This window comes from Erythrolamprus reginae, chromosome Z (assembly GCF_031021105.1).
Source record: "Erythrolamprus reginae isolate rEryReg1 chromosome Z, rEryReg1.hap1, whole genome shotgun sequence".
In the NCBI taxonomy this organism is placed as follows: Eukaryota; Metazoa; Chordata; class Lepidosauria; order Squamata; family Dipsadidae; genus Erythrolamprus; species Erythrolamprus reginae.
The window spans coordinates 70,221,586-70,235,901 of NC_091963.1; the positions used below are offsets into that span (position 1 = coordinate 70,221,586).

Consider the following 14,316-nt stretch of genomic DNA (forward strand, 5'->3'; position numbering starts at 1 on the left):
GCCGCTACCCCCCTGCCACGGATGGGCGGGTGCCGAGCCTCTCAGTTGTGGCCTCTCCACCCCCATTCCCCTGCCAGCCGGCCTGGCATGGAGTGGAGAAGCTCGGCACCAGCATTTGCGGCGGGCGCGGCTCTTTCTTTCACCCACCGCCGTCGACTCCAGCCAAGCCGGCAGCAGTCACCGCGAGTTACTCGGGTGGGATCTGCCACTTCCCTCCGGGCAGGCCAGCCAAGCGGCTGTAGAAAGTGCAATAATCTCTGCACTTTCTACGGCTGCCTGGCTGGGCTGCCCAGAGGAAGTGGCAGCTCCCACCCGAGGAACCTGCGGCGATGGCTGCTGGTGGGGGTGGGGAGTGCGCATGCACGTGCAACATTCAGAATAAGAAAAACCTTCACCATTTAAAAAAAGAAAAAAATTAGCTAGCCTCGCACTTTCGTCACTCCCGCCCCCAACTCCAACATCTGGCTCCATGTAAAATCTCGTGCGCTGCCCCGGGCCAGATAAATGGCCTCAGTGGGCCACATGTGTCCCGTGGGCCGTACTTTGGGGACCGCTGTCTTAGGTGAACTTCTCTTGGGAGATTATTTCTTCTGGAGTAATTTGTGTATATCCTGTAAATTTCATCAATTTCATTTGCCATTTCCTCTTTCTCAATCCCTAAAGCTTTTGCCAATATAGAAATCATTTTATCTTCTCCCTTTTCTTCCCTCACATTTTGAAATTTCAAAAAGAATGATGATTTCTCCATATCTAACACTATAACTCTCGTTTCCAACTCTCTGTTTGCCTGTGTCAGTCTTTCACTTATTTTGCCTACTCTTATTTCTTCTTTTATCATTTTATCTTCTATCTCTAATAGTTTTTGCTCATTTTTTTCAATCTGCTGCTAAAATACTTCTAGTTTCTCATCCATCATTTTCATTCTTTCTTTAGATCTCCCATTTCATTCCTAACCTCTCCAATTTCCCTTTTGAGATCTGCATGGTTTTTACTCATCAAATCTTGCATTGCTTGCAACATTAATTGTATTTTTTTTAATGAGCCAGTTTTTTCCTCTTTTAGTCACTTCCTCTAGTAACCTTTCCTTGGCAGGGCCAGGCTCTATTGTGGGTGTATTTGAATTTAATCTCCTTCTAGCCCCAATTTTTGTTAGATTAGGTACACTTGTCATTTTCTTTAAATCTTCAAACCAATTATTTATCCTATATATAAACTTGATACTTTCCTTCAGTATGATTATTGTGATTTAAACTGTAATATATATTTATATATAACTTTATATAACAATATTAATAGACATTTACTTAACTAGATATAAATATAATATAAGTACAGTGATACCTTGTCTTACAAACTTAATTGGTTCTGGGACGAGGTTCTTAAGATGAACAGTTTGTAAGATGAAACAATGTTTCCCATAGGAATCAATGGAAAAGCGATTAATGGGCGCAAACCCAAAATTCACCCCTTTTGCCAGCCAAAGCGCCCGTTTTTGTGCTGCTGGGATTCCCCTGAGGCTCCCTTCCATGGAAAACCCCACCTCTGGACTTCTGTGTTTTTGGGATGCTGCAGGGGAATCCCAGCAGGGGAATCCCAGCATCGCAAAAACAAGCTCACTGGCAACGGAAGTCCGGAGGTGGGGTTTCCCAGGGAAGGGAGCATCAGTGAAATTGCGGCATCGCAAAAATATTGAAGTCCTTGAAACCCCACCTCTGGACCTGTGTTTTTGCGATGCTGGGATTCCCCTGAGACTCCCCTCGCTTGGAAACCCCACCTCCGGACTTCTGTTACAGCATCACAAAAACACGGAACATGGAAGTCCAGAGGTGGTGTTTCCCATGGAGGGGAGCCTCAGGGGAATCCCAGCAGCACAAAAACGGGCGCTTTGGCTGGCAATGGAAGTCCGGAGGCGGGGCATCCCAGTGGCGGCGGTGGGTTTGTAAGGTGAAAATAGTTTGTAAGAAGAGGCAAAAAAATCTTAAACCTCGGGTTTGTATCTCGAAAAGTTTGTATGACGAGGCGTTTGTAAGACGAGGTATCACTGTACTCTCAAATCTTTCGATTACTAAGAGAAAAAGGGGAAAAATTCATCTTAATCCTATAATTCTATATGATTCTATATTTCATAAAGATACAAGAAAGATATATTTAATTCTATAATACTATATATATATATAATTTCTTTTCTAGCAGTAGGCCTACATAAATATTAATTTTCAATCTTATTTAATTTTTAAGTATTTAATTAGATAATTAGATAATTAGATAAATAATTATGTCATTAGATATGTTAAATATAATTAATAACATTAATTACAAATTAATAATAAAACATGTAACCCTTCCCTGGTACAGAGTTGAAAGGATTGGATACTGTAGCCTAGAGGTTAATTCTCTGCCTTACAAGGCAAGGTTGCAAGTTCAAGTCCCAGTGAGGCTATGGCTAGCTGATGAGGCCAAAATAAGGCAAAAATAGATCTATCCTAGTCTCCCTTAATTTTCAAATTTAGCAAAAACATGTGACTGTTGAAGTGAAAGAGACCCCCAAACACACAAAATTTCTCTTACATCTTGGAACCAATTTGCTGGTTCCTGAGGAAAACACTATATGTAAATGCTTGGGTGAAGAAACCTTGCAAACAAAACTGTAGGCTCTCAACTTCTTATTGCATATGTATATTGTGGATGGATTTTTCAAATTTAAATTTGAATAGTTATCCATTATGATTACAAAATGGGTCAAAAAAATCTAGTAAAAGCTTTGTCCATTCTAACAAATATCTTAGGAATTGGAACACATCTAACTAAACTGTAATGTATTTTTCCATATTGCCATTTTGTTGCTTCAAAAAGAATTGTTAGATTGGCAAACTGGGGAAAGAATTTTACAACAGGTTTCTATCTTATTTTGCTCCAACTGTCACCGCCTTTCCCCTCTGCTTCCTCGTCTGCATGTGTGTGTATGTGTGAGGGAGGGAGGGAGGGAGGGAGAGAGAGAGAGAGAGAGAGAGAGGGAGAGAGAGAGAGAGAGAGAGAGAGAGAGAGACCGATGAGTGCAACTACCCGGACACAAGCGGCATCTGTGCCACTTTCAAAGCCTCCTGCATGATCGATTCTCTCTCTGGGAGCCCCGTTTCTCCCACCCCCCCGCCCTGCACACACCCTGTTTCAGCCTGCACTCCAAAAGCGCTTTCCCTTCCGTTTAGGACCTGGCGCTTTTCTCTCGGGGTGGGAAGAACGAAGCCACAAGCGCTGCCTTCTAGCTCCGTGCAGGGCGGCCACAGGCACTTCTGGTATTCTTCGGCCAGGCCAAAGACATGGCGGCAGCAGAGGGAAAAAAGCAAAGTGGCTCTTCTTGGTTTTCTGGGCTATCATGCAGTGGTGGAGTATGCCGTCACTGTTTAGTTGTCCCTTTTTTTCTCCAGAGACCCTGCTCATCTTTGTCCTTCAGAGGATGTGTGAGGCTCCTTAAAAGCCTTTTCTTCTAAACTTTGCAAGGATAAGCTTGCAACTTGGTTTGGGGTGGATGGTGCTTGGCAGGATTAGATGCAGTGGATGGGCAGGTGAGAGGAGAAGCTGCATGGCTCACTTGGGTTGCAAGGATTTGGGTAGCATTTGCATGGCTGGGATGCCTGCAGGATCCCTGGCTTCTAAGGTAGGCGAGGTCCAGAGAGGAGGCACTGTAAGGGAGCTCATTTCTCCCATTGGATGTATGAGGTGACACCTTAAGCAGGCATTGAGCTGGAGATGGGGAAGGGTCAGTCCACTGAGTGGGGGGTAGGGGGAGAAGAGAGCCAGCGGTGGCAGCAGAGGAGGCAGACACTGAGCACAAGCAAAAGGGCTGGAAGCTGTGTATCAACACAACCACATGCACTCCCCACCTCTCTTCTCCCATCTCCCCCCCACTCTGCAGATTGAGTGATCACCTTTCCCCCTGGCTGGGCAGCTTGGCATTAATTGCTCAGAGCATGCCGAGTTCGAGAGGGAGGGAGGCTGGCTGGCTTGTAGGCTGGGTGGGTGGCGACCTAGGAAAAAAGTCTTCAATGGAGAAGAGAGGGAGGGAGAGGGAGAAGATGAGGAAGAGAGAGCGAGAAAGGGAGAGGGAGAGAGGAAAAGAGAGAAAGGGAGAGAGAGAGAGAGGAAGAGGAGAGAAAGAAAATCAGAGGGGGGAGAGGGTCTTCACTTCCTTTGTGGTTCTCCACCTCAGAACCTCTTCCCTGGCTGCCTGTTTCATTCAGGAGAAAGTTGATCTGGAGAAGCCCCTTTGATTGCGGTGCAATGTACCAATGGGGGTTTCAGGATTAGGCTTTGCTTTCGTGTCTCATGTGAATGCAGAAAAGGATCATTGGTACCAAAGCAGTCTCCCCTCTCTCTCTGGGGTCCAGGACTGTTATGGGATGCATCAAACTCAAGAGGGAGGGAGGGTGGCTGGCTGGCTGCCTTGTAGGCTTGGAGGGTGGTGAGTTAGGAAAAAAGCCTTTAATGAGCAAGAGGGCGGAGGCCTTTTTTCTGTTTCTTTGCTAAAGCGCCTCAGTTGCCTTCCCAAGTTTTTGCAAGCGCTCCTCTTACAGTTTGAAGGCTCTTCTCTCTGCTTCTATGTAACATAACCATAACCAGGTAATCCCAATGAGAGAGCTGTGGCTCCAGGAAAGGGTTGCAGAGCATTTTGCAAGCCGAAGGAAGAAGTGATGCCACATAATTTTTATTTTTTTAAAAAGGACATTGCTGGAATGGAGTGGGCAGGGGTGGAATAGAAGACCTTCATGTTCCCTTCCAATTCTTGTCAGTTTGAAATAATAAAAAGTGGGGGTAGACAAAACTAAGGCTGCAGCCTTGAGGGAAGTGGGGAAGGGAAAAGGCTTTGCAGCTGGATTTGGGGAGTTTGGGCTCCTGCAGCGAATGGCAGAGGTCACTAAATTTTTGCTCCATCATAGGGAGTGAAAGAGTCATGGGGAGTTGCACAGTATCAGCGAGGCACTATTGTTTGGGGGGGGGGGGGAGTAGTTTGGACAGAGTAGTTGCATTCTGATGAAACTCTTTTTTCCTTTCTGGAAATTGGTGCATCATAATTGGGTCCAAAACAGCACAATGGGCAAACCAGAAGTGGGTTTTCCTGAACATCCTGTTTGCGTGTTTGGGTATTTTTTCACCTATCCGGCTTCAGAAAGGCAGTGCATATGTGTGGTGGATGGAGGGAAGGGGTGTGGGCACGTGCACGCATGCTAGTACACACACCCCTTTTGGCATGCAAACCAAAAAAAGTTCACCATCACTGACCTAGGCTATAAGAAGATTGCCAAGATCCTGTAATTGAGCTGCAGCCCGGTGGCCAAGATCATATAGCAGTTTAACAGGACAGATTCCACTCAGAACAGGCTTCGCCATGGTCAACTAAAGAAGTTGAGTGCTTAGCATCATATCCAGAGGTTGCCTTTGGGAAATAGATATATGAGTGCTTCCAGAATTGTTGCAGAAGGGGTGTGGAGGAGTCAGCCTGTCAGTGCTCAGACCATATGCCACATGTTGCATCAAATTGGTTTGCAGGGCTGTTGTCCCAGAAGGAATCATCTTCTGAAGATAATGCACAAGAAAGCTTGCAAATGATTTGCTGCAGATAAGCAAACTAAGGACATGGATTTCTGGAACCATGCTCTGTGGTCCAATGAGACCAAGATAAACCTATTTGGTTCAGATGGTGTCAAGAACAACCAAGTGAGGAGTACAAAGAGAAGTGTGTCTTGCCTCCAGTCAAACATCATGGTAGGAATGTCATGGACTGAGGCTGCATGAGTGCTGCTGGCACTTGGGAGCTACAATTCATTGAGTGAACCATGAATGTAAACATGTACTGTGACATACTGAAGCAGAGCATGTTCCCCTCCCTTTAGAGCTGTGCCGTAAGGCAATATTTTAACATGACAATGATCGCAAACAAACCTCTAAAATGAGCACTGCCTTGCTAAAGAAGCTAAGGGTAAAGGTGATGGCCTGGCCAAGCTATTGAGGGTAAAGGTGATGGACTACCCTATTGAGCATATGTGGGACATCTTGAAATGGAAGGTGGAGATATGCGAGATCTCTTGTCCACCAGCTTGGTGACGTTGTCATGGAGGAGTGGAAGAGGACTCCAGTGGCAACCTGTGAAGCTCTAGTGAACTCTATGCCCAAGAGGATTAAGGCAGTACTGGAAAATAATGGTGGCCATACAAAATATTGACACTTTGGGCCCCATTTGGACATTATCACTTAAGAGTGTACTCACTTTTGTTGCCAGCAGTTTAGATATTAATGACTGTGTGTTGCATTATTTTGAGAGAACAGCACATTTACACTGTCATACAAGCTGTATACTCACTACTTTACATTGTAGCCAAGTGTCATTTCTTCAGTGTTGTCACATGAAAAGATATACTTAAATATTTACAAAATATAAATGGGTGTACTCACTTCTGTGACATTCTCTCTATCTTTCTCTCTCTCTGTCTGTGTCTCTGTCTTTCTCTCTCTGTCTCTCTCTCTCTCTCTGTGTATGTGTGTTTGTCTTTGAAAATCAATTGTGTACTTTCTTGAGGCAATAAGCTCTATTAATCTTCATGCAAACATAATGAAACATTTTTATATTAATTGCTCTATAGAAAATTAATTTATCTTACCGGGTTTGTTATCTTGCTTATCCAGATTCCTGTAATTGACAAACATTGTTGTGTTTTGTGTGACTTGTCTTTCTTCAAGCTCATGCTCTGGGATAGTATCGTAGCCACCTAAATTACAAATAAATAATTGGTAAATTAAGGCATGAGAGCATCAAAAAAAGGATTAAAAAATAAAAAAACATTTAAAAAATAAAAAAGTAATCTAGCTTTTAGAAAGTATTATATTTTCTAATATAATTTTCTAATATTTTAACTATTAAAAATGTAGAGTGAGGTAAAATAATTTTTTGCTGCAGATGACTGAACAGCATGATTGTGGAACTTCCTCTTTTCTCTTTTTCTAAATTTGGTTGCCTACTGCAGGCTGCATTGTTAAGTCTAAATCAATGTTTCTCAATCTTAGTCACTGGAAGACAGGTGGAATTCAACTCCCAGAATTCAACAGGTAGCATGAATTGAAGTTTACATCTTAAAATGGCCAAAGGTGAGATAATAATAAATAATAACTAATAAAATATTCATTTTGCTTATTTTCATTTTATTCCTTAAAAAAATACAAAACATATGTGCCTTTGCACTTCATTGCAAAGAAAATTTTATTCAATTATTCTAGATTCTGTCACATGTTGTCCCAATTTTTAGCCTTCTCCAGTACAGATAGACCTCCTATTTGAGCCCAAAATTTCTGATGCTAAGTGAAACAATTGTTATGTTTTGTCTCATTTTACAACTTTTCTTTTCATAATTGTTAAGTGAATTACTGCAGTTGTTATTAACATGATTGTTAAGTGAATCTGGCTTCTCCATTACTTTGTCTTTCATAAGGTCTCAAAAAATGAGACCCTTGAACACTGTAAACATCAAAAATATCAGTCAGTTTCCAAGTGTCTGAATTTTGATCCCATAACCATGGAAATGCAGCAATGTTTCTAAGTATGAAAAAGGTCATAAATTACTTTTTTCAGTGCCATTGTAACTTTTTTTAAAAAAAAATCTTTATTAAATTTTATTACAAATATAAGAGAAAGAAATAACAAACAGAGTAAAAACAAGTCAATAATGTATATGGGTTGGCATTCATAAAAAGTAAGGTCATAGTCCTATTGGTATTATTAAAAAGCATATACTATATAATAGATATAAAATATATAGTGGTATTAATATTATTAACAGTAAAGAAAAAGAGGAAAGAAAAGAAAAAGGGAAAGTGTGATGGGAAGAAAACGATAAGAAGGATAAAGGGAAAACAGAGGGAAGAAGGAAAAAAGATATCGGAGAGAGAGGGAATAAGGGGGAAAGAAGGGGAAAGGCTGGGGTAATAGAGTCCATCTAGCCATTGGCTAGGATCATGAATATTTACGACGTCCGTTACCATGATGGTGTTCGAATATTATTTCCCATCTTGTAGGTTTTGTTTCTATTTTATATTGGGGATTGCTTGTTCTAATAGTTGAATGTTGTAGATAGTATATAGAAATTATTTGTAATAGTTTTTTTGTTTATTTATCTTTTGTCTTTTGATGAAAGTTGTTTTGTTGAAATGTTGTGTTTTATGTATTAATAAATATTTTCTTTTGATTTAGCCATTAGTACCACTTGTCCTAGGCTTGGTAGAAGTCTGTGTCATCTTTATCTTGTAGCTCCAAGGTTAATTTAGCCATTTCAGCGTGTTCCATAGTTTTACTCAGTAAGTTTAGTATAGTTGGACTTCCTTTTTGCTTCCAGTGTTGCGTGTAGATTATCATTGCGGCAGTTATAATATGCAATATAATATAGAGATCATTTTTGTGAAGATTTTGCCAAGAGATTCCTAATAGAAATAATTCTAGTTTTAACTGTACGTTTAAATTAGTAACCTGGTCTAGGATGTTTTTGACTTTTTTCCAACAGCTCTGGGCAATTTCACAAGTACACCAAAGGTGGTAATAGATCCCTATTTTTTGCATACATTTCCAACATAATGGGGAGGCATTTGGGTATATTTTCACAATTCTGGCCAGTGGCAAGTGCCATATGTAGAACATTTTATATTGATTTTCTTTTTGCGTAACTGCCAATGTATATTTATAATTTATTGTCCATATTTTCTCCCATTCATTTACGTATATTGTATAGCCAAAATTTTGACCCCATGCTTCCGTCGAAGTCTTAACTGATTCCTCTATGTTGTCTTGTTGTAACAAATAATTGAAAATTTTGGATATCGCTTTTTTTGTGGGACCGAATATAATCTCATCTAGTATGTTATTATTTTGAAACCCAAATTTATGTTTAGTTTTTTATATATTGATTGAATTTGTGTATATTGGTACCAATCCAGCGTGATTCCGGTTTCAGATAATTTTTGTTTTGGAATTAGTTCATTATTTCTATCTAATAAGTACTCATATGTCGTTGGTTTGCTAAGTGGTAGAACGTTTGGGTATGTAGCAAGTTCAATAGGGGATATCCATTTAGGAATCGAGGGATAATGGTTTTTCATTATATTTTGCCAAGTATCAATTAGTGCCCACCTGATATAATGATGTTGGAAATATTTAGGTGTTTTGTGTGCCTCTGTTAATAGAAGAGCATGCCATCTGGACAAGAGGTCGTACCCTTCCAATGTTAATAAACGGTGGTTGGTAAGTCATATCCATTCCTTTGCTAAATTGAAAATTACTGCCCTATAATATAGTTCCAAGTTTGGAAGGTCAAATCCGCCTCTTGTTCGATGGTCTTGTAGTGATTTGATTTTTATTCTTGCTTTTTTCTTGTCCCAAATAAATTTTCGGAATTTCTTATGAAGATTGTCGAAAAAGGATTTATTTAGTTTAATTGGAGCAGTCTGAAATATTATTATTATTATTATTATTATTATTATTTATTAGATTTGTATGCCGCCCCTCTCCGAAGACTCATGGCAGCTCACAACAATAAAAACAGTATTATAGCAAAACAAATCTAATATTAAAAGAAGCATATAAAACCCTATCATATATTTAAAAACCAAAAAGCACATTCATACCAAACATGAAACAAAATATAAAGAAGCCTGGGGGAAAGGTGTCTCAACTCAGCCATGCCTGGCAGTATAAGCTAGTCCAGAAAGCCGGGGCCACCACAGAGAAGGCTCTTCCCCTGGGGCCCACCAAATGACATTGTTTAGTCGACGGGACCCGGAGAAGGCCAACTCTGTAGGACTGTAGAGTCAGTCGAGGTGACTGGGGCATGTACTTGTCCACCTGTCTGGGAAGAGTTTGATCTGGTGACACCTGATGAAGTAGACAAGGCCATTGGAGCTGTGAGTTCTGCCACCTGCTTACTGGATCCGTGTCCCTCCTGGCTGATTTCAGCCAGCAGGGAGGTGACACAGAGCTGGGTCCAGGAGATTGTCAACGCCCCCTTGGGTAGGGAGTCCTTTCCTGCTACTTATAAGGAGGCACTTGTGCGCCCCCTCCTCAAGAAGCCTTCCCTGGACCCAGCCGTGCTTAATAACTACCGTCCAGTCTCCAACCTTCCCTTTATGGGGAAGGTTGTCGAGAAGGTGGTGGCGCTCCAACTCCAGCGGTCCTTGGAAGAAGCCGATTATCTAGGTCCCCAGCAGTCTGGATTCTGGCCTGGCTACAGCACAGAAACTGCTTTGGTCACGTTGATGGATGATCTCTGGCAGGCCTGGGACAGGGGCTTGCCTTCTATCCTGGTGCTTCTTGACCTCTCAGCGGCTTTCGATACCATCGACCATGGTATCCTTCTGCGCCGGCTGGAGGGGCTGGGAGTGGGAGGCACTGTTCTCCAGTGGTTGTTCTCCAGTGGTTCTCCTCCTACCTCTCCGGTTGGTTGCAGTTGGTATTAGTGGGGGGTCAGAGGTCGGCCTCGAGGTTACTCCCTTGTGGGGTGCCTCAGGGGTCGTTCCTCTCCCCCCTACTATTCAATATCTACATGAAACTGCTGGGTGAGATCATCCAGGGGCATGGGGTGAGGCATCATCAGTATGCGGATGATACCCAGTTATACATCTCCACCCCATGTCCAGTCAACGAAGCAGTGGAAGTGATGTGCCAGTGCCTGGAGGCTGTTGGGGTCTAGATGGGTGTCAATAGACTCAAACTCATCCTGGATAAGATGGAGTGGCTGTGGGTTCTGCCTCCCAAGGACAATTCCATCTATCCATCCATAACCCTGGGGGGGGGGAATTATTGACCCCCTCAGAGAGGGTCCGCAATTTGGGTGTCCTCCTCGATCCACAGCTCACATTAGAGAAACACCTTTCAGCTGTGGTGAGGAGGGCATTTGCCCAGTTTGGCTGGTGCACCAGTTGCGGCCCTATCTGGACCGGGACTCACTGCTCACAGTCACTCATGCCCTCATCACCTCGAGGTTCGACTACTGTAATTCTCTCTACATGGGGCTACCTTTGAAAAGTGTTCGGAAACTTCAGATCGTGCAGAATGCAGCTGCGAGAGCAATCATGGGCTTCCCAAGGTATGCCCATGTTACACTAACACTCCGCAGTCTGCATTGGTTGCTGATCAATTTCCGGTCACAATTCAAAGTGTTGGTTATGACCTATAAAGCCCTTCATGGCATCGGACCAGAATATCTCTGGGACCGCCTTCTGCCGCATGAATCCCAGCGACCAGTTAGGTCCCACAGAGTTGGCCTTCTCCGGGTCCCGTCGACTAAACAATGTCGTTTGGTGGGACCAGGAGAAGAGCCTTCTCTGTGGCGGCCCGACCCTCTGGAACCAGCTCCCCCCAGATATCAGAGTTGCCCCCACCCATCTTGCCTTTCGCAAGCTCCTTAAAACCCACCTCTGTCGTCAGGCATGGGGGAATTGAAATTTTCCCTTCCTCCTAGGCTTATAGAATTTATACATGGTATGCTTGTATGTATGATTGGTTCTTTAAATTGGGGTTTTTTAGATTATTTTTAATATTAGATTTGTTCACATTGTCTTTTTTATTGTTGTTAGCCGCCCCGAGTCTTCGGAGAGGGGCGGCATACAAATCTAATAAATACAAATACAAATACCTTATCGGCCGCTGGGATTCGTGCGGTAGTAGGCAGTTCCAGAGGTACTCTGGTCCAATGCCATGTAGGGCTTTAAAGGTCATAACCAGCACTTTGAATTATGACTGGAAACTGATCGGCAGCCAATGCAGACCACGGAATGTTGTAGAAACGTGAGCGAATCTGGGAAGCACCATGATGGCTCTCTTGGCTGCGTTCTGCACGATCTGAAGTTTCCGAATACTTTTCAAAGGTAGCCCCATGTAGAGTGTGTTGCAGTAATCAAACCTCAAGGTGATGAGGGCATGAGCGACTGTGAGCAATGACTCCCTGTCCAAATAGGGCCGCAACTGGTGCACCAGGCAAACCTAGGCAAACGCCCCCCTTGCCACAGCTGAAAGATGATGTTCCAATGTCAGCTGTGGATCGAGGAGGATGCCCAAGGTGCAAACCCTCTCTGAGAGGGGTCAATAGTTCCCCCTCCAGGGTAGTGGACGGACAGATGGAATTGTCCTTGGGAGGCAAAACCCACAGCCACTCCGTCTTGTCTGGGTTGAGTTTGAGTTTGTTGACATCCAGCCAGGCCCCAATAGCCTCCAGGCACCGGCACATCACTTCCACTGCTTTGTTGACTGGACATGGGATGGAGATGTATACCTCACCCCATGCCCTTGGATGATCTCACCCAGCAGTTTCATGTAGATATTGAATAGCAGGGGGAAGAGGACCGACCCCTGAGGCACCCCACAAGAGAGAAACCTAGAGTCCGACCTCTGACCCCCCACTAACACCGACTGTGACTGACTGGAGATGTAGGAAGAGAACCACTGGAGAACAGTGCCTCCCACTCACAGCCCCTTCAGCCGGCACAGAAGGATACCATGGTCAATGGCATCGAAAGCCGCTGAGAGGTCAAGAAGCACCAGGCCAGATGACAAGCCCCTGTCCCGGGCATGCCAGAGATCATCAATCAACGTGACCAAAGTAGTTTCCGTGCTGTAGCCGGGCCTGAATCCAGACTGCTGAGGACCTAGATAATCGGCTTCTTCCAAGGACTGCTGGAGTTGGAGCGCCACCACCTTCTCAACAACCTTCCCCATAAAGGGAAGGTTGGAGACTGGGTGGTAGTTATTAAGCACGGCTGGGTCCAGGGAAGGCTTCTTGAGGAGGGGGCGCACAAGTGCCTCCTTATAAAGGGCCGGAAAGGACCCCCTCCCCAAGGAGGCATTGACCCACCTCTGTGTCACCTCTCAACTGGCCGAAACCAACCAAGAGGGACACGGATCCAGTAGAGAGGTGGCAGAACTCACAGCTCCAATGGCTTTGTCCACTTCATCAGGTGTCACCAAGTCAAACTCCTCCCAGACGGATGGACAAAGATGTTTAGCCCCAATCACCTCGACTGACTCGTTGTCAGCTGATACTGCTATGCAATTAGAGTTGAGGTCCGCCCAGATCTGAGCGACTTTATCAGCGAAAAACGAGTTAAATTCCTCGGTACTGCCCTGCAAGGGCTCCCCAACTCCCCCCTGATTTAGAAGGGAGTGGGTCACCCTAAACAGAGCGGACGGGCGGGATTCCGCTGATGCAATCAAGGCGGCATAGTATGCGCATCTTGCCGCCTTGAGTGCCACTGTGTAGGATTTAATAAAAGCTCTTACAGCTGTTTGATCGGATTCGGACTTACTCTTCCTCCACCGCTTCTATAGACGTCTCTTCTGGCGTTTCAACTCTTGGAGCTCCTAATTGAACCATGGAGCTCTACGGGGTCTAGTGCCACAGAGAGGTCGCAATGGTGCAATTCGGTCAAGAGCCTCCATTGCAGCCTTGTCCCAGGCCTCAGCAAGAGACTCTGCCGAGCTGTGGACGAGTGAATCTGGTAAAACCCCAAGCGCCCTCTGAAAGCCCTCAGGGTCCATCAGGCATCTGGGGCGGAACCTCCTAATTAGTTCTGCCTCCCTGCGGGGGTGGATTGGAGCCAGGAAATCAAGCCGCAGTAGAAAATGGTCTGACCACGACAAAGGCAATGCTTCTAAGCCCCTTGGTCTCAGACCATTATTCAATTGCTCCGAGAGGAATATCATGTTGGGTGTGTGTCCACCCTCGTGAGTTGGACCCTCAACTACTTGAGTCAGGTCCATGACTGTCATGGTGGCCATGAACGCCTGTGCCAATCCAGAGGAACTGCTGAGTGACGGCAGATTGAAGTCCCCCAGGACAATGAGTCCGGGGAACTCCACCGCCAATCCGGCCATCTCCTCGAGCAGCACAGGCAGGGCTGTTGACACGCAGCTGGGAGGCAGGTACGTGTGAGTAACAAGCCAACCTGAACCCCTAAATCCAACTTCACCAGGAGGGACTCAAAACCCGCAATCTCAGGGGCAACGAGTCTACGCAGACAAAGGTTCTCCTTGGCTATAATAGCCACTCCTCCCCCCCTTCCCTGGGGTCGAGGCTGATGCCATATCTGAAACCCGGCTGGGCATATTTCCGAGAGAGGAACTCCTCCATCTGGGCCCAGCCAGGTTTCAGTCATACATGCCAGATCGGCCTCCGCATCCAGGATTAAATCCCAGATGAGGAGAGCTTTGTTTACTACCAATCTGGCATTGAGCAGCAGCAGCTTTAGTCCAGGGCCCGGATTACACTCATCACCAGGGCTCTGGTTTGA

At 44.6% G+C, this 14,316-nt stretch overlaps 1 protein-coding gene across 2 annotated transcripts in view; it reads right to left on the reverse strand.

Annotated features, from left to right (window-relative positions):
• BBS9 (Bardet-Biedl syndrome 9) overlaps positions 1 to 14,316 on the reverse strand; it is a 606,911-nt gene that overhangs the window by 6,424 nt on the left and 586,171 nt on the right. The window contains exon 21 of one of the 2 annotated variants that reach the window (XM_070726313.1): positions 6,654 to 6,761. In XM_070726313.1, coding sequence (XP_070582414.1) covers positions 6,654 to 6,761 — 108 coding nt within the window. Of the gene's footprint in view, positions 1 to 6,653; positions 6,762 to 14,316 lie in introns of those variants that run through there. The other variant, XM_070726315.1, reaches the window with a different exon arrangement.